Source organism: Balaenoptera ricei, chromosome 19 (genome assembly GCF_028023285.1).
Source record: "Balaenoptera ricei isolate mBalRic1 chromosome 19, mBalRic1.hap2, whole genome shotgun sequence".
NCBI lineage: Eukaryota > Metazoa > Chordata > Mammalia > Artiodactyla > Balaenopteridae > Balaenoptera > Balaenoptera ricei.
The window spans coordinates 51,843,548-51,866,979 of NC_082657.1; the positions used below are offsets into that span (position 1 = coordinate 51,843,548).

The following is a 23,432-nucleotide window of genomic DNA, read 5'->3' on the forward strand; positions in this document are numbered from 1 at the left end:
TGTTGTGCAGAACCACCTGAAAAGAACTGAACCTGAATGTAATCAAGCCTCTCCATGTAACCACAAATTTATAGGAAATATGAGGGAGAGAGGACCCTGCTATCAACACTGGAGGAAATAAGCAGCCAAATCCTGGATGGGGGACAGTCTACAGGACAAATAACCCATTTGTTAAGCACATAAAAAGGAGAGTGAACTGCTACAGATTTAGTGAGAAAAAGACATGTCAATCCAATGCATTATGTGGACATTGTTTGGATCCTAATTTGAACAAAACAATAGTCAGAAGACATTTTTGAGACAACGGGAAATAAAACACAGCCTGCATAATAGATATTAAGGAATGATTGTTAATTTTGTTGGGTAGAATATGATGGTTAGAATTCACTTTAAAATATTCCAAGAAAAACAAAATTGGAGGGGAGGGGGGAATAGATTAGATAACAACAGCATAAAGCTGATGATTGTTAAGTCTGGGTGACGGGTACATGGAGGCCCACTGTGCTATTCTATTTTTTGTCTATTTAAAAATTTCTATAACAAGTTTTTATAAATTTATTTATTTACTTTTGGCTGTGTTGGGTCTTTGTTGCTGCGTGCAGGCTTTCTCTAGTTGCAGCGAGCAGGGGCTACTCTTCGTTGCAGTGAGCGGGCTTCTCATTGTGGGGGCTCCAGTAGTTGTGGTACGTGGGCTCAGTAGTTGTGGGTCACAGGCTCTAGAGCACAGGCTCAGTAGTTGTGGCGCACGGGCTTAGTTGCTCTGTGGCGTGGGGGATCTTCCCGGACCAGGGATAGAACCCACGTCCCCTGCATTGGCAGGCGGATTCTTAACCACTGTGCTACCAGGGAAGTCCTATAACAACTGTTTAAAAAGGTACTTAAAAATTGGAAGCAGTTATCAGTAAAAACACATGATCTAAATGTATGAAGTCCGAGAACCTGCCAATATTGCAGAGATGTGATTTTAAGGCATAGGTGAGACTCTAAACTTGGGTTTTTGTTTGGTTTTGTTTTGTTTTTGGGGGTTTTTTTTTGGCAGCACCGCGTGGCATGTGGGATCTAGTTCCCCAACCAGAGATCGAACCCACGCCCCCTGCAGTGGAAGCACGGAGTCCCAACCACTGGACTGCCAGAGAAGTCCCTAAACTTGGGTTTTAAGAGATTAAAGCAAAATGTAGGAAGTTGGCTATCTAAGCTCCCCTTTTAGCTCTTGAGAAAACAGGCAGAGTCCAAGCTGCCTCTGGTCTCTATCTTTCAGGGTTTTCCCAGTCTCTGTTCTGAAGCGTAAACCTAGGGGTGTTTTTAATACTTAGTTTTTTGGGTGCACATGTGATGAACACTATAAAATTTAGGAATAAAAAGACATTATCTCCTTACATTCTCATATAAATCTTTATCCTTTAAAATAGAATCTTGGGACTTTCCTGGTGGTCCAGTGGGTAAGACTCCGTGTTCCCCATCCATGGGGGCTGGGTTTGATCCCTGGTCGGGGAACTAGATCCCACAGGCATGCCGCACCTAAGAAGTCCTCATGCCGCAACTAAAAGTCTGCATGCTGCAAATAAAAAGTCCACATGCCGCAACTAAGAAGTCCGCATGCTGCAACGAAGATCCCACATGCTGCAACTAAGAACTGGTGCAGACAAAATAAATAAATATTAAAAAAAAAAAAAAAGAATCTCATGAGAGAGAGAGCTGCATAATTTTCTGTGGATAAAAGCTTCTGCCAATCGAGGTATCTTAACTGCTCTCATATCATAGGATTTGGGGTCAGGCAAAAGGATCTCTCTGATTAAAGCAGCATATGGTAGGGGTCTGGCCTTCAGGTAGTGATGTTTTTGTCTTTCTTTCTTGCTATCTAAAAGGATTCCTTATAGAAAAAAGTTCAAGGATAACTTGTTATGAAAAACTTATGGGGGAATTCCCTGGTGGTCCAGTGGTTAGGACTTGGTGATTTCACTGCCGTGGCCCGGGTTCAATCCCTGGTCGGGGAACTAAGATCCCGCAAGCCGCACAGCACAGCCAATAAAAAAAAAAGTTACAATGGTAAATTTAAAAAAAAAAAAAAAAAGAAAAACTTACGTATTACTTCTGTAATAAAAAAAAAATTAAGAACATATGTTCACATGCAAGCTTGTATATGAATGATTATAGCAGCACTATTCACAATAGACAAAAAGTGAAAACAACCTAAATGTCCATCAGTTGATGATTAGATAAACAAAATGTGGTATATCCACAGAACTGAATATTATTTTTATTCCATAAAAAGGAATAAAGTACTGACTCATGCTACCAATGCACATTATAACATCATGAATCTTAAAACATCACATTAAGTGAAAGAAGCCAGTCACAAAAGACCACATATTGTATGATTCCATTATATGAAATGTTCAAAACAGGCAAACCCATAGAGACACAAAGTAGACTACTGTTTGCCCTGGAGCTAAGGGGGTTGAGGGGAAATGAGGAGCGGCTGCTAAAGGATACTATACTGGGTCAAACAGCATCTCCCCGCCTCCCCCAGATGAGAACAAAAATGTTCTAAAATTGATCGTGGTGATGTTTGCACACCTTTGTGGATATACTAAAACCTACCAAACTGTTCACTTTAAATGGGTGAATTTTATGGTATGTGAATTATATGTCAATAAAGCTGCTATTTAAAATATTTAAAGGTATAAGGAAACACTGAAGAACCAACAATGACCTTGAGTAATCCCAACATGGAGAACTTCCACTTTTAGTCAATAAATTAGAGTGTGAAGAGGTTGAAAGTTAAACATTAGTTGTTAGTAAAAACAGCATTGATTGCTGGCTCTGCTGCTGAATTACTATAGGGACTTTTGGCCTTTTAGACAGAACTCTTTCCATTGAAAGTCATAGGAAAACGGACTCAAACAGGCTTACTCAAAACAACAGCAGCAATTTATCTCATATAATTGAAGTCCAGAGTAGACACTAGTTTCAGGCATCCAGACAAGGTCATGAGAGCTTTGATTCTCTCAGCTGTTTCCTTCATTGCCTTCGTTCTCAAGCTGGCTGTCTCTATGTAGTAGGCAAAGGCAGCCACAGGCAATTCCAAGATTACGTGGTGTTCCCGATACAAGAGGAGAGAGAATCTTACCTGATCACTCTGGCACTAGTTCCAGGACTGTTCAGGGCTGGCTCACATTCCTGGAGCCAAGGAGTAAAGTTCGCTTCATCCAAGCATGGGTAAAGCAGGAAAGGGTGGTTCTCCAAAGGAAAAAAGGCTGGATATACAAAATACGTGTCCACTATGACAGGAGAAACTCTAAAACTTGCAGAGATTCAAACATCATCTCAGCCCAATAAGTACTTGCTGAATCAATGTAGGAACACACAAAATGGAGCTATTGCAGAGTACTTTTAAAGCATCACGTTCCAAATTCTTATTCTTAGAGAAGCAATAAAACACAGGACACACACCAAGGTCATTAGCAAGATGCTGTTTTAGCAGTGAGCTACTTCAGTCAAGTATAGATTGTTCCATGTCCAGAATTCCATCCATCTCACACAGAAGAGATATTTTGCTCTGGTAGATGGCAGTCTTTTTTTTCCTGATCAGCCACAAGAAAACCTAAGGCTTATCCAGCATGTAGGAAGAAGGCAGTCCAGAATGAATGAATGGAAAACACCCTGCTGCCAGTAAGCTTTGCTCATTTAAATTGTTGATAATCCGGTGGGTTTCTGATCCAGGATCCAAATGCCTGCTTCCGGAGTGTGCTCCAGGCCCGCTGGTAAGTGGATGCGGCCTCCTTGTACTTGTGGTACGTCACTGGCTTCTGCACCCTAATGCACACACACCACCAAGCACACAGGTTCTCACTGGACAGCTCACCACCGTGGCCAGCGAGACACCTCAGCAATAGGCTGGACAGATTTATTACAAGAGACTTAGGAAACAGGAGGGTTTTGTTATGCTGTCCTATGCTGACTCTTAACCTCCTTTGTAGGAAATTCACTAGAAAACAGCGTGGATTAAAACCAGTAAGAATAAACAGAATGCTAGTTTTGTCTGGTCCTGGTGGAATCAGATAAAACAAGAATAACTGTATCTACTACTTGGTTTAAAATTTTCTATGTGTCTATAATTTCCACCATTAGGATCTAGCTGTTAGAAATTTCTCAACTGCATTTTCCCAAAGCACTTTCCATCTTAATCATATTCTCCTATGTACTGCCAGCTAACACCCCTTCCCAAATCCCTTAGTGTCTCTGACTGCTGAAGAATGGCTGACGTGCTGAATAATATCTATAATACACCCAGATAAAAAGATTTTCTTGTGACAAAGATTCTTTCCTTTGATCAAACTTGAGTCAGGCTCCTCTGAGCCCTCTTCTCGATCCAGCCCCGACCTTGAGCTGCGTCCTTGCCATCTCATAGCTGAAGAAACTGAGCCTCATGTCTCATTGATTCAGGTTTTATCCTGCTTCTACTCTTCCGTTCTTTGCCAAGATCTGAGGAGACCCAAGTTGTTTCTTCACTCACTTCAGCAAAGATTAAAGTTGCTAACTGTAGCAAACACTGATTTTAGTTGTTTGATCAATTTCCCATAGCTTTTTGGTGGTTAATGGATGGGAGCCACACACATGACAATGTTAAACTTTACCTGAGCCCTCAGTTCCCAAAACAAGCTATGGTTAAGAAATCTCCCTCCCACACTTCTGTGTTGTGGGAAGTGGCTGACTGCAAAGAACCACCCTTCTTCATGGCTTAGACAGACTCATGAATGCCCCCTGGTTTACCTCTAACAAGGCCAGACACAGACACCATTCTTTCTCTCATAATGATTAGCTGAACTGTTTGTACCCACTGACAAAATCTTGACAGCATGCCTGCTAATTTGACCAAATATTAGTTATGCTTCTCTCCTTCCCCCAGACCCCTGAACTTTGAGCCACTTTCAGCCTGAGCCAGCATCAGCATGTGTAACAACCCCTTCTTTTAACAGCCCCTCCTGAGAATCAACACTTCCTGTTCAACTGTTCCATCACACTACCTGCTCATCCCACTTCCCCATTCCCGGCTCTAACTTTGCTTCTCTCTCCGTATAAAAGAAAAGTCCTTTGCACCTGCTCTTCGAGAGGCTTACAGATCTTAAGATTGCCGTGCTCTTGCTATTGCGTTAGTCCTCCTCCTCCTATTGTAACAGGCCCTTTCTCTTATTGCAATAATCCTTTTGAATGAAGTCTCTCCTTACCTAATTCCAGATTTGTTTTTAAGTCACAGAATATATGGAAACCCACCCTGTTCCAGTCTGATTCATTCTTCCAGACAAGAAACAAGCAAACTGACCACGGAGGACGGGAGGGCATCAATACTGACTGTAGGATACATGATGGTGAAAACAGGTGGTAGCCTCTTCATATGGAAGTATATAGCTACTCCTTCGCTTCCCCACTGTTGTATAAAAAAGAATTTGGCTGATCTTTGTTGCCAGTTCCTGGCAGGGAGCCTCTAAGCCCTTAGAATTTCCCTAATGATAGGAATGTCTTTGTTATTCATGGTGGACCCCTCAGATCACACCTGAGTTTTTGCTTAACGAGATGACTCACGGTGGGCCCTAGATAGTTTCAGGATGGGCTGGCCATGCCAGAAAGACCAACCATGAGATTAGAGAGTTGGGGCTTTGAGCCTTCTGATATCAGTCTGACCTCCTGGGGTGGGGATATTGGAAGGTGGAGACTGAGTTCAACCACATCACATGGCCAACAATTCTATTAATCATGCTTATTGATGAAACCACAATAAACACTCTGGGCACTGAAGCTCAGGTCAGCTTCCTGGTTGGTGACAGACAGTGACATGCTGGGAGGGTGATGCATCCTGGGGACACAGAAGTGTCAGGTTGGGGACCCTTGGAGACCTTGCCCTATGTGTCCCTTCTTTCATCTGGTCCTTATTTGTATCCTTCACAATAAAAGGTAATTGTAAGTATGGTGCTTTCCTGAATTCTGTGAGTTTTTCTAGTGAATTATTAAACCTGAGGGGGAAGTAGGAACCTGAGTTTGTAGTCAGTTGGTCAGAAGTGTAAGTGGCTTTGGGGCCACCCCAGTATGTGGCTGGTGTCCTGAAGTGAGGTCAGTTTGTGGGGACTGTGTCCCTACCCTGTGAGATTTGGCCTAACTCTGGGTAGTTAGTATCTGAATTCCACCCACCCACGGGGCCCAGAAGTGGTTTTATAGTTCTCTACATTCCTGTTTGGAAAGTAATTTAAGTCTTCGAGCTTCCGTTCACAAGCAGTGATGTGAGCAAAAGAAAAAGAGAAGAGAATGATATTCCCAACAGAATATATTGCCCCCCAAGCACTCACATTTCCACAATGCTCTCCATCCGGAGGTGGAACAAGAGGAGGGCCTGTAATGGCCCAGGCCCCAATTCTACCCTTAGGCTCGTGAGACTCTTATTACCAACTACCCATCTGCCACAGCTCAGATCATACACATATCTGCAAATGGGGCCATGGAGATTGAAGAGCATGTGGTTAGTAATAAGTACCCACTGGCCTACCGAACCACCATCCCTGCCAAAGCTTCCTGCCATCCATCAGCAGAATTAAACCAGAAGTCTTCCTAAATATGAAAAAACATAGGTCAATGGCATCACCTGAGGGAGTCTGGCCACTTGTCCTCTGAAATACTGCTTAGCAGCTTCTGGAATGATCTAAAGAGCTCTACTTTGCTGATTCGGGATCTGTTTAGAAAAGAAGACCAAGAAGATTTATTAAGTGTTTACTACGTACCAGGCCCCTATCAAACATACTGGGCTTCACATGGTATCTTTTTAGGTCTGAATGTCCTGAGCCCCCATTTTCACCTTCTTGCACTTGGCAAGAAGAAAAATCCAGACCCAAGAGTCTGATTAGGTTGAGGGACAAAAATGACTCTCAAGGAAATGTTATCAGGGACTTCCCTGGTGGTGCAGTGATTAAGAATCCGCCTGCCAATGCAGGGGACACGGGTTCCATTCCTGGTCCGGGAAGATCCCACATGCCGCGGAGCAACTAAGTCCGCGTGCCACAGCTACTGAATCCTGCGTGCCTAGAGCCAGTGCTCTGCAACAAGAGAAGCCACCGCAATGAGAAGCCTGCGTACCGCAACAAAGAGTAGCCCCAGTTCACTGCAACTAGAGAAAGTCCATTTGCAGCAACGAAGACCCAAAGCAGCCAAAAAACAAACAAACAAAAAAACAAACAAAAAAACCCAAAACTCTCACGAAATGTTATCAGCAGTGAAATCATCAAGGTGACAGGCTGAAATGGGGTAAAGACAGAGGGAATTACTAAATTTTGGGGTAAAGACAGAGGGAATTACTAAATTTTGCCCCCAAGGATACCCATCAGCTATGTTTGGCTACCTCCTTTCAAGGGAGCTGGCCCCTTGGGTAACAATGCTTACAAAGCTTTGGGACTTCCCTGATGGTCCAGTGGTTAAGACTCTGCGCTTCCACTGCAGGGGGCACAGGTTCCATCCCAGGTCGGGGAACTAAGATCCCGCATGCCACATGGCGTGGCCAAAAAAAAAAAAAATCAGGAATAATACAAGGATACTTGCTATCACTGCTTTTATCCAACATTATACAGAAGGTCTGGCCAGTAAGACAAGAAATAAAAGGAATTAAGATTGAAAAGCAAAAAAAACAAAGTCATTATTCATAGATGATTGTGATATTGTCAGTTCTGGTCAGCACAATAAGTCAAGAAAAAATAAATAAAAGGAGTGGAGGTTTGGAAAGGAAATAGTATTTGCAAAAGATAGACTATGTTCAAAAATTCCAAAAGAATGCGCAGATACATTAGTAGAATAATAAGAGTTAGCAAGGTTGCTGGATACAAACATTAATTGTAAGAGAGAAATAAACAACAAGAAAAAAGTTGATTGCAGTAGCAATGACCAGAAAATGAAATGAAAGGAAATTACTTAAAACAGCATCTGGGGGACTTCCCTGGTGGTGCAGTGATTAAGAATCCGCCTGCCAATGCTAGGGACACGGGTTCGAGCCCCAGTCTGGGAAGATCCCACATGCTGCAGAGCAACTAAGCCTGTGCGCCACAACTACTGAGCCTGCGCTCTAGAGCCCACGAGCCACAGCTACTGAAGCCGGTGCGCCTAGAGCCCGTGCTCCGCAACAAGAGAAGCCATGGCAATGAGAAGCCCGCGCACTGCAATGAAGAGTAGCCCCGGCTCGCCGCCAACTACAGAAAGCCCGCGCACAGCAACAAAGACCCAACGCAGCCAAAAGTTAATTAATTAATTAAAAAAAAAACAAAAAAACAAAAACCAGCATCTGTGGTAGCCAGTCTCTGAATGGTGATTCTTGCCTCCTGGAATTCATGCCATTATGCAATCCCGTCCCACACTGAATAGGGGTTATCTGAATAACCATTAGGAGATTGGGTTGGAGAGTGACTTCTGAGGCTACTCACAAAAGACTCTGTGGCTTCTGCCTTGCTCTCTTGGATTGCTTGCTCTGGGGAGAAACCGGCCATCATGTTGTAAAGATGAATACTTGTAGCATTATGGAGAGACCCAAATTGAGAGGAACTGAGCCCTCCTGCCAACAGCCAGCACTGACTGACCTTGCAGCCACATGAGTGAGCCATTTTGAAACTGGATCCTCCAGCCCCAGTCAAGCCTTTGATGACTGTAGTCCTGGCTGACATAATGGATTGCAACCTCATAAGCCCCTGAGTCAGAATTATCCAGCTAAACTCCTCCCAAATTCCTGTCGCACGGAGACTGTGAAATAATAAATGTTAATTGTTTTTTTAAGCCACTAGATTTTTTTGGGGGGTGGGGGTGGGGTGTAATTTGTTACACAGCAACAGATAACTAATACATCATTCAAGAAATAAATCTAATAAAAGATGTGAAAATTTATGTGACGAAAATCATAAAACTTTACTGAAATATATGTAAGAAGACCTAAATAAGTGAACATTCAAAACTGCTTGTTTTAAATTTGGGGCACAACTGCCAATTTGGCACCAGCATTATATAGAAAGATATACACCATATTCCTGGTTTGAAGACTTAACAATGAAAAATGTCAATTCTCCCCAAATTAAACTTTAAATTTGAAAGTCTAAGAAAAACCAAGACACTCTTGAAAGACAAGGCAAGGGGACTTTCCCTAACAGATATCATCTTATTATAAAACTACAGTTATTAAGAGTATGGTTTTGGTACAGGGAAAAACAAACAAACCAATGGAACAGAACAGAATGCCCAGAAACAGATATATATATACATATATATATATAAAAATATGAATAATCTATATAATACAGATACATACGGATATTCTACATTTGATATGTGTTCACTTAAAACATGTAGATTTCAATAAAATTACTACAGTTTCTTTTTCTATAAAGAGTAGAAAATAAAATGAGTTTCTCTGACAGGGAGCTTGTATTGTATATGAGAGCCTTTTATACACACTATGTATTGGGTCATTGCAGGTAGACTAGAAAGATGTTAGATAAATGAAATCCCTGTAGCTCAAAGTACTCATATTTTTTTCCCACTCAATTAATAAAGTGGCCTGGTAGAGCTAATAAGGAGTTGTAGCTAAAGCTGCCACTAAGTAAGAACTGTCAGATTGAAATATCAATCCCCTTTAACTGAAAATGAACTTAAATTATAGAACTAAAATACTGTGCAAGTGTTTATATGACTGCATTAGAACTGAAAATTATTACTCAAGAAGAAAATAATCTGACTGTTCAATATTAGTGAAAATATATCCAAAGGGTGGTCACCAAAGGCAACTGTAATGTTAAATCTTTTATTTTTTTAAAAAATTTATTTATTTATTTATATTTATTTTTGGCTGTGTTGGGTCTTCGTTTCTGTGCGAGGGCTTTCTCTAGTTGCGACGAGTGGGGGCCACTCTTCATCGCGGTGCGCGGGCCTCTCACTGTCGTGGCCTCTCCTGTTGCTGAGCGCAGGCTCCAGACGCGCATGCTCAGTAGTTGTGGCTCATGGGCTCAGATGCTACGCGGCATGTGGGATCTTCCCAGACCAGGGCTCGAACCCGTGTCTCCTGCATTGGCAGGCAGATTCTCAACCACTGCCCCACCAGGGAAGCCCAATGTTAAATCTTTTATTCATCTAGTAGTTTAAGTGTGAATAATACTGACTAATTCATATTGACTGATTAGACAATTAAGAAATTACTTTTAGCCAAGCTTTACAGCTTTACATAATATTTTGTCTAGCTCATTCACTGGTGCACCAACTACTTATATTAACCTAACACCTCAAGGACTTGTAAGAAACAATCGAACATGGATGCTTCGAACATGGATTTTAGATGCTGATGTTATTCTCCTGTAAAAGAACCAGGGCAATTTGAAGAGAAATGATTCTATATATTGGAGCAGGGAAGTGATGGTCCTGGAAAATCTCATACAGGACAAAGAAACGAGGCTCTCTGGCAGCTCCCTATGCTTTCTAGGCCTAAGCATAAAAAGAGAGAGAATGAAGTTTATAGTTAATAGAAACATATTAAGAGTAAAGCCAGGAGGCCATGACCCTCAAAAAAGGGAGATTTAGAATTTTTTTCTTTTCAGACAACTAGCACTATATCAAGATTGGTTTTACCCAGTTGAAAACAAACATTATTTATGTTTTATTGTATGTATGTGTTCAGGTAGATAAGTTGATATGTTCACTGTTACTTAGAATCAAAGATTTCATCTCCAGACTTAAGACTCTGAAACCATTTTTGGTGACATGACCACACATTTTATTGCTCAAGAAGTCCAGAGAGTCTTACAGACTCAACATTTCCACTGCCCACATCACTCAGAATCAGCAAAAGAGGAACATCAAAAAATAAACTAATATCTTGCCCGGGATGCTCACATTTCCCTTTGAAATACTGATAGGTGAGCCCATGAGACTTCTGCTATAACCCAGTGGCTACCGATGTACAACTATGAGAGAAAATTTGGCTATACTATTACAGAGCATTAATGAAATATGTCAAGGCATTTCATTCACAAGCCTTAGTAATCAACCATGCCATGATCTGTAGTCTGGAGATGGGATCCACTCAAGGTTCATTAAAGAAACACAACACTTAAACCTCACTGGAAGGAGGCAAACTGGATTCTATTTACCACCAACACTGGGCAAAATGTCAAGGCCTCCACTGTCACTGTGAAAAGCCATCAGTGATAGAGAGCTTAACAGCTTCTTGAGACCAGACCTGTAAAATGTTTTCAACATTCTTCCCTCTGGAGGAGCAAATGGCACTTTCTCTTATGAATGCTTTTGGTCTAAGTCACCTCATGAGTAATGTTAAGGTGTTATATCTCCCTCCAGAGAAGTAAGGCCTTTCTCAAGACTTGTTCAAACAGCAGAACAGAGTGACCATAATAGTAATTCCTCTGTCAAAGAGGCCCACCCAATAATAACCACTGATGTCATCTGTGGAGCAAAATAATCTTGGTGGCTGCTAGCTGCTATGCTCCAACGAGCCCTAGTTCCTTTTAACAGTGAGGATTACATTCTTAGATATTAGTCTTCCTGGTGAGCTGGTTAACACTACTGGTTGGTGTATCAAAGAGCTAGGAAATGCCCGTGGGGGCCCGGTGCGCAGTGGCTGCAGACAGCAGCCTCCTTGGTAGTGTATGCAGCCTGTTGCCTGTATGGGTTGCCCTAAGGAACCTTGGAGACAGCCCTTTCCAGTGGACATTAATGACTGGCATGCTGTCCCCAATCTAGGCTCCAGACAGGTATGCGTGGTGCCTTTGGAAAGCCTCAGGGCACAGTGGCCAGGGTCCACATTGGCCAGGTCATAATGTCCATCTGCACCAAGCTGCAGAACAAGGAGCATGTGATTGAGGCCCTCCGCAGGGCCAAGTTCAAGTTCCCTGGCCGCCAGAAGATCCACATCTCCAAGAAGTGGGGATTTACTAAGTTTAATGCAGATGAATTTGAAAACATGGTGGCAGAAAAGCGGCTCATCCCAGATGGCTGTGGGGTCAAGTACATCCCTAATCGTGGCCCCCTGGACAAATTGCGGGCCCTGCACTCGTGAGAGCCTTGGCGCTGCCCCCTCCCTACCCATGCCCACCAATAAACTCTACTTTCTTGTCCCTGAAAAAAAAAAAAAAAAAAAAGAGCTAGGAAAGCTATACATACATAATTTTTTAAAGATTACACATTCACATTTCAACCTAGGACTATCTTTATTCTAACATACTTAGACACACTTAGTTTTTTTTTTGTTTTGTTTTGTTTTTTTTAATCTCTTACTCTTCTCTTTTATAATCCAATGAGCCACGTAATGATCTCTCCAGGATGCTCTGGTAGCTCATCTGGGAAGGGAAGAGAATATGCCTCTTCAGGGCAAAGAGAATTTAAAAGGATTTGCCACTTTAGGGCAAAAGGTAAAATTAAGCTTCTTGAAAATAAGGGTCCTTTATCTGATTCCTGTTATTATCTCATTGTTTGCAATAAACACAAAGACTTAAAATAAAATATTACCTTTGAGTGTTGTGCTAGAATTTTAAATGTTTCTAACATCCCAGTCTTGAGTTCATACTCCAGATCATTCTAAAAAAGGTGGTTCCAGGATAGCACTCAGGAATGAGAAGTGAGAAAACCCACTCTCCCCAGCAGCTGTTGGTCTTTAGAATTAAAGTAACTTTGACCCTTTCAAACATAATGTGCAGCTTCATTTGATGACTGAAGAAATCTATCTTAACAAGATGTCTACTGCAAGCCCTGTACCATGTTAGAGGCACTCTCTCTCATTCAATTTTCACAACATTCCCGTGTGACAGATACTATGAGTTACCCTTGCTTCATTGTTGGGGAAGTCGAGGACCAGAGAGGTAAAGTAATTTGCCCAAGTTCACTTGGGGGGAAAGGGAGCCAGGAATTAAACATCAGTCTCTTGAACTGCAAAGCTTCTGCTCTTTCCACCATGAACTTCCTCCTGTATGGAGTCTGCCTTCTAAATGGAGAGACATCCACAACATGTCAGAGACCTCAGATCATCTACTCCAATATCCTTGTTTTACAGATATGAACACGCTGAGGCCCAGAGAGCTACTGGACTTGTCCAAAGTCACCTGACAACTGGAGACAGAGCCAGGATGAGAACACGGGGCACTCCCAATCACACATAAAACACTGACATATTGGGACAAACTGGAAAACAGCACTTTAGGAATCTGGAGAAAAGATGGTAATTTTGAGCTAGAAAGCAGTCGTAAGGAAAGCTTTTAAGGTAAAAGATGGTGTAGGTTCACAGTGAAGAGCATTTAGACTTAGCAAAGCAGCAAACTGAAGCCACAGGCAGGTGGGTGGGGCCAGTGTGGGTTGCTGCTAGCCTGTCACAGCAAAGGCAGAGCTCAGCAGGAAGTGTGGTCCCTGTCCCTTGTGACCTGCTCTGCTCACACATTGCGGCCTGTGGTTAACTGCTGGTCCCCGGAGAGATGCAGACAATGGCCTGAAGCAGGGAGGCCCTTGAGAAAAAACTGGTTAAAAAATCTCTACCCCTAACAATTTTGTAAATACTACTCAATTCAACAGCTTAGGCCACCAAGAGGCAGGCTGGGTCTGCTGTATAGGCCATTTGAACCCTGCTTAGTGTCTGTGAAGAAAAAAACTTTTTTTTTTAAGTCTAAAAAGATGTAAGTTATTATTGTTTCCATTGAGGGAGACAAATAAGCATGTCAAAAAGAAAAGAAACAAATCCACCTGTGAACTTTAATTACAATACAACTTTTTTATAAGGGCGTAATAAAGAAATGGAAAAGCCACTTAGAATGAAAAGAACTACCTATAAATTGTGGGAGTCCTACAACAGTCACTCAGAGGCAGCTCAATCCAGACAGATGGAAATGCCTTCGGTGGGGAGGCTGCTACCCCATAGCCCCACCCACCCTCGTGTTATTGCAGACCCTCTGTGGCTCACTGGGAGGGAAAAGCAGAGGGGGCAAGATGAACATTTAACAAAAGAAGAACCAATAAGGCAGATGCATGAAACTCCAAACACACAAGCATGAAACCCAAGTCTCATGTCCAACAGATCACATGCTCCACGTTTCAATAAAAGCCAATTTGAAGATACAAAGTCTTGTTTTCATGGCACCCTTCTTGCCAGTCTGATCACTGTGCAGCTTCATAAATGATTCGCGGGTTCCAGCCTTGACCTACTAAACCAGAATCTCTAGTGGTAAAGCCCAAGAAAGTGTTCCTTTCAGAATCTTCCAGGGGAAAGAACAGACTTTCCAAGAAATGATGCTGAGACAAGGACATCCACTTGCAAAAGAATGAAGTTGGATCCCTACCTCACACCTTATAAAAAATTAAATCAAAATGGATCAAAGTCCTAAACATAAAAGCTAAAACCATGAGAAGAAAACACAAAGTAAATCTTTGTGACAATGGTTTCTTACATATGATACTAAAAGCACAAACCACGAAATACAAAAATAGATAAAATGGACTTCCTTAAAATTTGAAACTTTTGTGCTTTAAAGGACACTTTCAAAAACTGAAAAGACAATCCACAGAACTGGAGAAATTATCTGAGATATATATCTGATAAAGGACTCATATCCAGAATATATAAAGAAATCTCTCAAATCAACAATGAAAAGACAAATAAACCAATTTAAAAAATGGGCAAAAGATCTGAACAGATATTTACTTAAAGAAGATATACAAATGGCTAATAAGTACAGGAAAAGATGCTCAGCATCATTAGTTATTAGAGAAATGCAAATCAAAACCACAATGAAATAGAACTTAACACCCACTAAAATGGTTACAAGACAGACAATAACAAGTGTTGGAAAGGATGCAGGATAATTGAAATACTCATACATTGCTGATGGAAGTTTAAAATGGTGCAGCTGTTATGTAAAACAGTTTGGCAGTTCCTCAGAAGTTAAACATAAGGTTATCCCATGACCCAGCAATCCCACTCCTAGGTATACCCAAGACAGTTGAAAACAAATGTCCACCCAAAAGCTTGTATATGAATGTTCAGAGCAGAATTATTATTCATAATAGCCAAAAAGTGAAATAACCCAAATGCCCATCAAAGGATGAACGGATAAAAAACTGGCATATCCATACAATGGAAAACAGGAATGAAGGAGTGATACATGATACAACATGGATGAACCTTGAAAATCTATGCTAAGTGAAAGAAACCACACATTGTATGATTTCATGTAGTGAAAAGTTTAGAATAGGTAAATCCATAGAGACAGAAAGTAGATCTGTGGATGCGAAGGGCTGGAGAAGAGGATGGGGAGTGACTGCTAATAGGTGCGGGGTTTCTTATCGTGTTGATGAAAATGTTCTGGAGGACTTCCCTGGTGGTGCAGTGGTTAAGAATCCATCTGCCAATGCAGGAGACACGGGTTCGATTCCTGGTCTGTGAAGATCCCACATGCCGCAGAGCAACTAAGCCCGCAAGCCACAACTACTGAGCCCGCATGCCAAAACTACTGAAGCCCGCGTGCCCTAGAGCCCGCGTGCTGCAACTACTGAAGCCCACGCCCTCTAGGGCCCACCTGCTGCCACTACTGAGCCCGTCTGCTGCACCTACTGAAGCCCACGCACCTAGAACCCATGCTCCGCAACAAGAGAAGCCACCACGAGAAGCCTGCACACAATGAAGAGTAGCCTCCGCTTGCCGCAACTAGAGAAAGCCTGTGCGCAGCAACGAAGACCCAATGCAGCCAAAAAAAAGAAAAAGAAAATGTTCTGGAATTAGAGGGTGGTGAGGTGTGAATGCACTGCCACCATCTCCTTCTGCCCCAATATGCTGTACCTGGCTTGAAGGCGTCCGATTCCTTTCTTTGTTGTTCCCTGCGGAAAGCCATTGGCGGTGACATCCAGTGGCTGCTCAGGAACTGCACTCCAGCTGATGGCTATGAAAAGATTCTGGCGTTAAAACTGTTCAGTTTTCTGTAAATGTCAGAGGTATTTTAATAAAAATATTTCCCTACCACTGAAGACTCATGAGAGCTGGATATGATGCCAGAGACAGTGGCTGCCACTCTGATGCCTGGCCTCCAGAATACAACAGTGTAAGTGGTTCATGATTCTTCATCATCACTACCACCATCATCATCATAATAGCTAACAATCATTGAGTATTTATTATATGATGAACACAGTAAATGCATGAAACAGAATTTCTCATTTATTCTTCGTAACAACCCTGACAAATAAATGATATTCTTATCTGAAGATGAAGGAACTGAGGCTAAGAGAGGACAAATTGCCCAGGGTCATAAAGAGTGTGAACTTGACCCAGTGTGGGTATCTCCCAAGCCCACGCTATTGACCACTTGAGTGGTAAAATGCTACCCCAGGCTGGGAGGATGCAATCCCTTCCAGGCCACTCTAATGTCCAGGGACAAGTTACTCCAGAGCAAGTGGAACCTGGATCCCTTACCTGCCCCACAAGGAACAAGTCGGCCTTGGTTCTCAGCCTTTTTTGCCTGTACTGCACAGCGGCTCTGTTCAAATAGTAAATCTGACTGCTGTATTTTCACTTCTTGAACTCCAAAGCCTTCGGGTAAAGCTGAGACATTCTGACACCTAAACGTGAGGGGAAAGGCATGTAGTTTAGGCTCACTCATCGAGAAAGAGAGTATCTAGGACTGTGGACCACATTACCACCCATGTCTCAGTGGGAGGCAAAGGCCTTAGGAAGTCTGTGGATTTATTTATTTATTTATTTATTTATGGGGAGGATGGTATAGGAGGTTGTGACAGAATAGAATCCAGATCCTATGAACCTTATGGCTGAAGGAAGATCTCTTCCATCACTCTCAAGTGACAGCTATAAACTGAGTCACCACCCCTCAGGGACTTCAGTAACACCGAACTCCATTTCTCATATTGGCTGTGAAAGATTTGAAAACCTTAAGAAGAAATATTAACCTGTCGGCATCAGCTTCCTAGGGAGTCCTTAAAACAGGCCAGAAACCAAAATTATCCTATAATATAAAAGCTTCATTTTTTTCTCTTGAATATTTCACACAAAGTAGATGCCAACATGTAGTGGGTCTAGAACTGAGCAGACAGCAACTTAAAGTCTTGGAATCAAGAAAACATGGAAAACAGAAAATGTCTTGGGCACAGTGCCTAGGATTGCCTTTTTTTTCTTAACATCTTTATTGGCATATAGTTTATACACCATAAAATTCACCCATTTAAAGTTATAATTCAATTTTTTAAGTATAGTCACAGAGTTGTGCAACAAGCACTGCAATCTACATTTTCGTCACCCCAATGAGAAATCCTGCACCTAACGGCAGTCATTCACCATCCCCTTCTCCAGCCCCTGGCACCCATGAATCTACTTTCTGTCTCTATGGATTTGCCTATTTTGGACATTTCACTCCATGAAACCATACAACATGTGGCTTCTTTCACTTAGCATAAGATTTTCAAGGTTCATCCATGTTGTGACATGTATCAGTCCTTCATTCCTTTTTGTGGCTGAGTAACACTCCACTGCAGGGAGCTACCACCTTTTGTTTATCAATTCACCAGCTGATGGACATTTGGGTTGTTTCACTTATGGGCTATTATGACTAATGTGGCTATGAACATTCATGTACAACTTTTATGTGGATGTATGTCTTCATTTCTCTTCTGTATGTACCCGGGAGTGGAATTAGTGGGTCATATCCTGGGGTGCTTCCAAGAGTCAGCTTTAGGAGTGGTACATTTGACAAGGGCCCACAGACCTCCCCTGGTCATGGCCTTATCTGACCTCAGTTACTACAGCATTAATCAGGTTTGGCTGCCCTTCTTTAGGGAGACCACGCTTGAGTGGTCATCATTTGTCTTTTTTCTTTTTAAAAAATCAACACTAATGTCTGAAGGTTTTTAAACATTATAACAGCAATATATGCACACTGCAGAAAAATTAGAAAATAGAGTAATCACAAAGAAGAAAAAAATCACCCATAATACCACAACTCAGTGGTAATCATATTAATACCTTGGTGTATGTCCTCCTATACATTTTTTTCTATGGGCATATATACTTTAAGACCGAAATGAACTCGTTTTACCTTCTAAATTGCTCTTTAAACATTATGAGCATCTTTCCATGTTAAATATTCATCAATATTAGTTGTAACAAAAATCACAATCTTCTATTGCTGGCCATTTCAGTGGTTTCCTCTTTTGTTTTTTTTTTCCTTTAAATTAGTACACACAAAGCTAAATATTTGAGCACTTTCTTAATTATTTCCTTAGAACAAATTCTTAACTCTTTGTGCATAGGTATGTATGTCCAGGCTCTTTGGACATATTCTCAGACTGCTTTTTGGAAAGACTGTTCCCTCCCTGCCCTCTCACCTCCCAATCAGTGCTCTCTGCATGGCCTCCTGGCTGTACGGGCACTTCCCAATGACCACAGCTGACAGGTAGATGGGCTCTTCCAGGAAGTGCATCAGCAGTGCCCCCTGGCATCCGAGGACGTTCCACCGTGCCAGCTTGTCACTGCAGGACATGGAGCAAGTCCTGTCCCCCCGGCCTGGCTTCACTCGGAGCAGCCCCACCCGGTGATAGGCAGCACCAGGTTTCCCTGAGTCTCCAGCTTCTCCAGGCACACACTTGGCTCCAGTTCTATAAACGTCCACCACTTTGGCGCCACCGGGGGCCATTCCAGTGACAGCGGCTGGTTCCTCTGCAGTGAGATTAGAGCTGCTGACATCTGGTGAATTAGGGCCACTTTCCTGGTTGCCAAAACTCTGATGGTGAGCCATACCATCAGGAGTCCTGGGCTCAAGCCTCATCTTTTTGGTCACAGGACTATCTGAGTCTTCACATTTCCTTTTATCTTCAGAAGCTTCTAGGTTATCACCAGCTTCTACTGATGGGTTATTGGCCCAATCTCTACTGACAGGACAGCAAGGCTGATCTTCAAACTGAAGCATTGGAATGATGGAGGCATCCCCACCTGTAGGAGAAGAAATCACTTAAACCAGTGGTTCTCAAAGTGAGGCCACCGGACCAGCCACATAAGCATCCCTTGGGAACTTGATAGAAATGCAAATTCTTGGGACCCACAGTAGCCCTGTTGACTCAGAATCTCTAGAGGCGGTACCCAGCAGTCTGTTTTAACAAGCTCTCCAGGTGATAGTGATGCAACGTCAAGTTTGAGAACCACTGACTTAAATGAAGCTTAATTCTATTCTCCCAGCTACCTGAGATGAATTAAGAACACTTGGCCAAATTTCCCTAACAAGAATTCTCTGAGGTTCTTGCTGAAGACCGTATCCTAGACCCAGTGAGCTAGACTCTCTCAGGGGGAGGAGTCTTGAAAACTGAATTGTTTAACAAAGATCCCAGGTGATTCTTACCACAGAAGTTTTGGAAACACTAGATTAGACCAAGGTTTCTCAACCTCCACACTGACATTCTGGGCCAGATAATTCCTTGCCATGGGGGCTTGCCCTATATATTACAGGATGTTTAGCAGGCTCCCTGGTCTCTACCTACTAGATACCAATAGCACCCCTGAGTCTGACCATCACAAATGTCTGCAGATGCTGCCAAATGTCCCCTGGGCAGCAGAATCATCCTGAGTTGAGAACCCCTGGCTTAGAATGAGCACAGTTTCTCAAGTGCATTTTGTGGAATATTATTCCATAAGATGCCTTGGAAAACAAAAGTGGATGGTTGATTTCATGGTTAAATAAGTTTGGCAAATAATGCTCATACTTTCTCCATCTTGCATATCCTCACAGTAAATTACACAACTGGTATTTCCCCAAGCTGGTGTAGAGATTTCTGACCCACTCTGTGTTTACAGGGAATCAAAGAAAACCAGAGGTCAGTAAAAAGCACACCTCCCCTGTGAGAAGGGAGCTTCTTCTTCAAACACTAATGTGTATTGCTTTTCTAAAGTGTGTAAATAATACGTCTGTGGTCTTTATAACCTAAGAGTGGAAAAGCCAAGAGATGCAGAAGTGGGAGTGTTGCCAGAGAGGCTGGCTGGCAGGCTTCCAGAGACCTCACAAGGTGACAGTGACTTTGGAGAATTCCCCAGGGCCCACCTCCCACTCTGAAGGCTCAGAGATTTGATCTTGACAGATGCCTGAACTCAAGAGGCTGACTCATGCTAATACAGCTCGCAAGTACCAGTCTGAAGTAGCCAATCCAGGCACCAACTTATCAATTAGTAATGAGGAATAAATGCCAAGGGAGCCAAACAGTCACATTCTCTAGGTAGTGTTCTTTCTCCCTGCAGACAAACCATGGGTGGACATCACACTGTAAAAGATTACCCATCACCCTGGGAGTTAGATCAGTGGTTCTAAATTTTGATTTCAAAGACCAGTAAAATCTCCAGAAGATTTTAAGATGAATAGAGTGTTGACAACTCTTTATTCATCAAGTAAGATCTTTAAAAATCCTATTTATCATTATTTTAATAATACATAAAAATCTCATAACCTTAAAATGGAAAGAAATTAGTTTTTTTGAAAAACTCACTGAGTAGTCCTGATTTTTCTCATCTGGCCATGGACCAGTACACTCTCACAAAGCAGTACCAGCCTGCAAACCACTGATTTATGTAGTTTGATTAGGCGGTCAGGCCAGCTGTGATCACCAGATGTATCCCTCTCCACAAGAATGCTATACCTCCCACTGGGATCAGCCAGGCCCTGGATATTCAAAATGTGATACATGGGCCAATACCACTGGCACCACGTGGGAGTTGGTTAGAAATGCAGACCTCCGGCTCTACCCCAGACCTACTGAATTTGAATCTGCATTTTAACAAGATCCCTGGGTGATTTATATGCATATTACAGTTTGAGAAGCACTGAGTTAGGAAACAACCTATCAGGGCACTGCTAAGAATAGAGTATGGATGAGTCCTGCCTTCCTCTGTATGTCATTTTCCTGTTCTTTCATAAACTATATTTTTGATTTGAGTTATGATCTTCAGTTATTGTCTCTTAAGAGTGATTACCTATCTGCTCTAATTACATAGTTAGTTTTAAAATTTAATACTCAGGGAACAATCTTATATCCTTATTTCAAAGTTTTTAGGGTGAGGAAATTTTACCACCATCCCTGAACTGTTGTCTACAAAGGGTAGAAATTATTCCCAATTTTCAAGACAGAAAAACAAAGGATAGAAAATCGGCCAGGTCTGGTCTTCCCGCCTAATGCAACCATAGCACCTGAATATCCCCTTACAACTCATCAAAATTTACCTTAACTAACCATGGCTGTCTACATTTCCTAAAAAACTAAAGGGTAAGCAAGGGACTAGTCTTATTCACTGCTACATAACCAGTATGTCACACTTGCCTGACAAGGAGTAGAAAATTTATGTTTAATGAATGAATGAAATGAGTTTCGGGATAAATCACCATAGAACTCAGGGCTTTGGACCTCTAAGCCCTATTGTTGGTTTTGGACCTTGTGGGGTCTCAGCTTTAAGCTTCCCAATCCTGCTTGGGAACTGAGAACTGAATAATAGTATGAGTGAAGCGCCCTCCCCTTTTCCTTGGTAGAGACGTGATTAGGCACACTGGGCTGTTCACAAAAAGGCACTATCAATGGTTGTAGCTCCACTTCATCTAAGGTGTTTTTTTGAGAAACTATGGATAAGACAACAATAAGGAAGCAGACAATGTAACATGAATCCAAAGGCTTTAATATACTTACAGGGTGTATGGCTGGAGAAAAACACAAACAAGAGGTCTGGTCTGAGTTTCCACAGTTCTCTCTGAGTTCCTGGGACAAAGATGCTATCCTCTTTCAGGCTGGCTGCCAAGTGGAGCTGATGGAGAAGGTACCTAATGGGGTGCAGGATGTTATCAGAACGAACAACCAGTCTCTGTGGTAAAGGGAAAGACTCTGGCTGCGTGATTACTAAGAAAGAGATACTGCAGACCAATGGGACTGGTAGCGATTTGGGATTATGAGAATGACCTAGCCCAGTGACTCTCAAAATGCGATTCCTGAAACAGCAGCATCAGCATCAGCTGGAATTTATTAGAAATGCAACTTATCAGGCTCCACCCGGATCTGCTGAATCAGAATCTCTGGGGATGGGCCCAGCTATCTGGGTTTTAACAAACCTTCTAGGTGATTCTGATGCACATCAAGCATGAGAACCACTGTCTAGACAAGCACTATTTTAAGTGCAGTTCGGAGGCCTACATAATCAGTATTACCTAGGAGCTTATTAGAAATGCATATTCTGGGGCCCCCACCCAAGCTAAATCAGAGTCTTTGGGGATGTAGCTTTACCTTTGGAAACTCCTTCTGGCTATGACCTCAGCATGGCTATCATTGAGGATGTCTCCTGCGGCAAAGACAGGACATTTGTGAAGACATATGGAACCTGGAGATTCCCTGGTTTCTAAAAGCAGAACATAGCAGCTTCTCCCAGCACCCAGAATGGCCATGTAGCTCCTGGAAGGCTTTGCCTGAAAGTTTTACAATCATTACTGGCAAAGCATTTACAGCAGGGTTTCCTCAACTACTGACATTTAGGGTTGGAAAATGCTTTGTTGCATGGGGCGGGGGGCGCTGTCCTGGGCTTTGCAGGATGTTTAGCAGCATTCCTGGCCTCTACTCACTAGAGACCACTAGCATATTCCCCTCTCCCCAGTTTTGACAACCAAAATGTCTCCACATATTGCCTAAAGTCTCCTGGGGGGCAAAATCTCCCCTAGCTGAGAACTCCTGATTTATAGGGAAATCTTTATCTGGAGGAGAGGAGCCCAGATCTTTTGTACCCTCATGCCATACTTGTGCTCATAGTGATAAAATTCCATCGAATTCTATCAACAGTGGTCCTGGAACAGTGGCATCATATCCAGGAGGAAAGGCTAGGAGAATGAGGAGAGCAAACTGGAGAAGGAATCTGTTAACGGGCAACCAGAAGGTGAAGATGCCAGACCCCTAAGGGATTTCCATATTCTTTCTGGTGCCAAAATCTCCATTTAATTAAAGATTGCTTTGTGGGGCTTCAGATCTAATATGGAATAGCTAAGCCCAGGGAATTTTTGGTTTGAGCATGAAAATACTGGCCAACTTTCAAGCCACTCGGAAAGATGTTCCTGGTGGCCTTTGCTTCCACAGCTTACTTCCATTCTTTAAATGAGTTCTGTCCTTTCAACTGGAGCGACAGTCAGTGGGAAGTGAAAGGTCAGCCACCTAGTGATATGGCCCCTTTGCTCTGCCGAGGAGAGGAACGGATGACATGCACACCGGTTTCCAAAACTCCCTAACAGGCCCTGTTCAGACCCCACCGGGGCTTACCGCTCTTCCTCATTTTGGACTGGCCTATGCATTTGGTTCCTGTTCCCATTGAGACAACTTCCTTTGTCACTGAGGGGAAAAAAACAAATCATTGAGTGAGCTCTCAG

At 42.5% G+C, this 23,432-nt stretch overlaps 3 protein-coding genes and 1 pseudogene across 14 annotated transcripts in view; 3 read left to right on the forward strand and 1 right to left on the reverse strand.

Annotated features, from left to right (window-relative positions):
• The window catches only part of GABARAPL2 (GABA type A receptor associated protein like 2), a 34,280-nt gene extending 28,315 nt beyond the window's left edge, over nucleotides 1-5,965 (forward strand). The window contains exons 5-6 of one of the 3 annotated variants that reach the window (XM_059905242.1): nucleotides 3,724-3,764; nucleotides 5,252-5,965. The gene's annotated coding sequence lies outside the window, so the exon portion shown is untranslated. Of the gene's footprint in view, nucleotides 1-3,723; nucleotides 3,765-5,238 lie in introns of all 3 variants that reach the window. The other 2 variants (XM_059905243.1, XM_059905241.1) reach the window with 2 other exon arrangements.
• Nucleotides 1-23,432, reverse strand: part of ADAT1 (adenosine deaminase tRNA specific 1) — a 51,422-nt gene that overhangs the window by 25,401 nt on the left and 2,589 nt on the right. For 3 of the 10 annotated variants that reach the window (XR_009499101.1, XR_009499100.1, XR_009499099.1), the window contains exons 4-11: nucleotides 23,326-23,394; nucleotides 22,309-22,363; nucleotides 21,721-21,851; nucleotides 18,391-18,994; nucleotides 16,469-16,614; nucleotides 15,839-15,938; nucleotides 6,635-6,721; nucleotides 3,131-3,816 (exon numbers count right to left, since the gene is read on the reverse strand). Coding sequence is in view for 6 of the 10 variants with exons in the window: in XM_059905235.1 (XP_059761218.1) it covers nucleotides 3,684-3,816; nucleotides 6,635-6,721; nucleotides 15,839-15,938; nucleotides 16,469-16,614; nucleotides 18,391-18,994; nucleotides 21,721-21,851; nucleotides 22,309-22,363; nucleotides 23,326-23,394 (1,325 nt within the window). In the remaining 4 variants the exon portion in view is untranslated. The other 7 variants (XM_059905238.1, XM_059905239.1, XM_059905235.1 and 4 more) reach the window with 6 other exon arrangements.
• On the forward strand, nucleotides 11,569-11,719 carry LOC132354446 (small nucleolar RNA SNORA70; annotated as a pseudogene).
• LOC132353423 (large ribosomal subunit protein uL16-like) lies at nucleotides 11,762-12,137 on the forward strand (the record flags this gene model as incomplete). The annotated part of the gene is made up of 1 exon (XM_059904617.1): nucleotides 11,762-12,137. A coding segment is annotated over one exon (318 nt), but the record flags the coding sequence as incomplete, so codon positions are not given.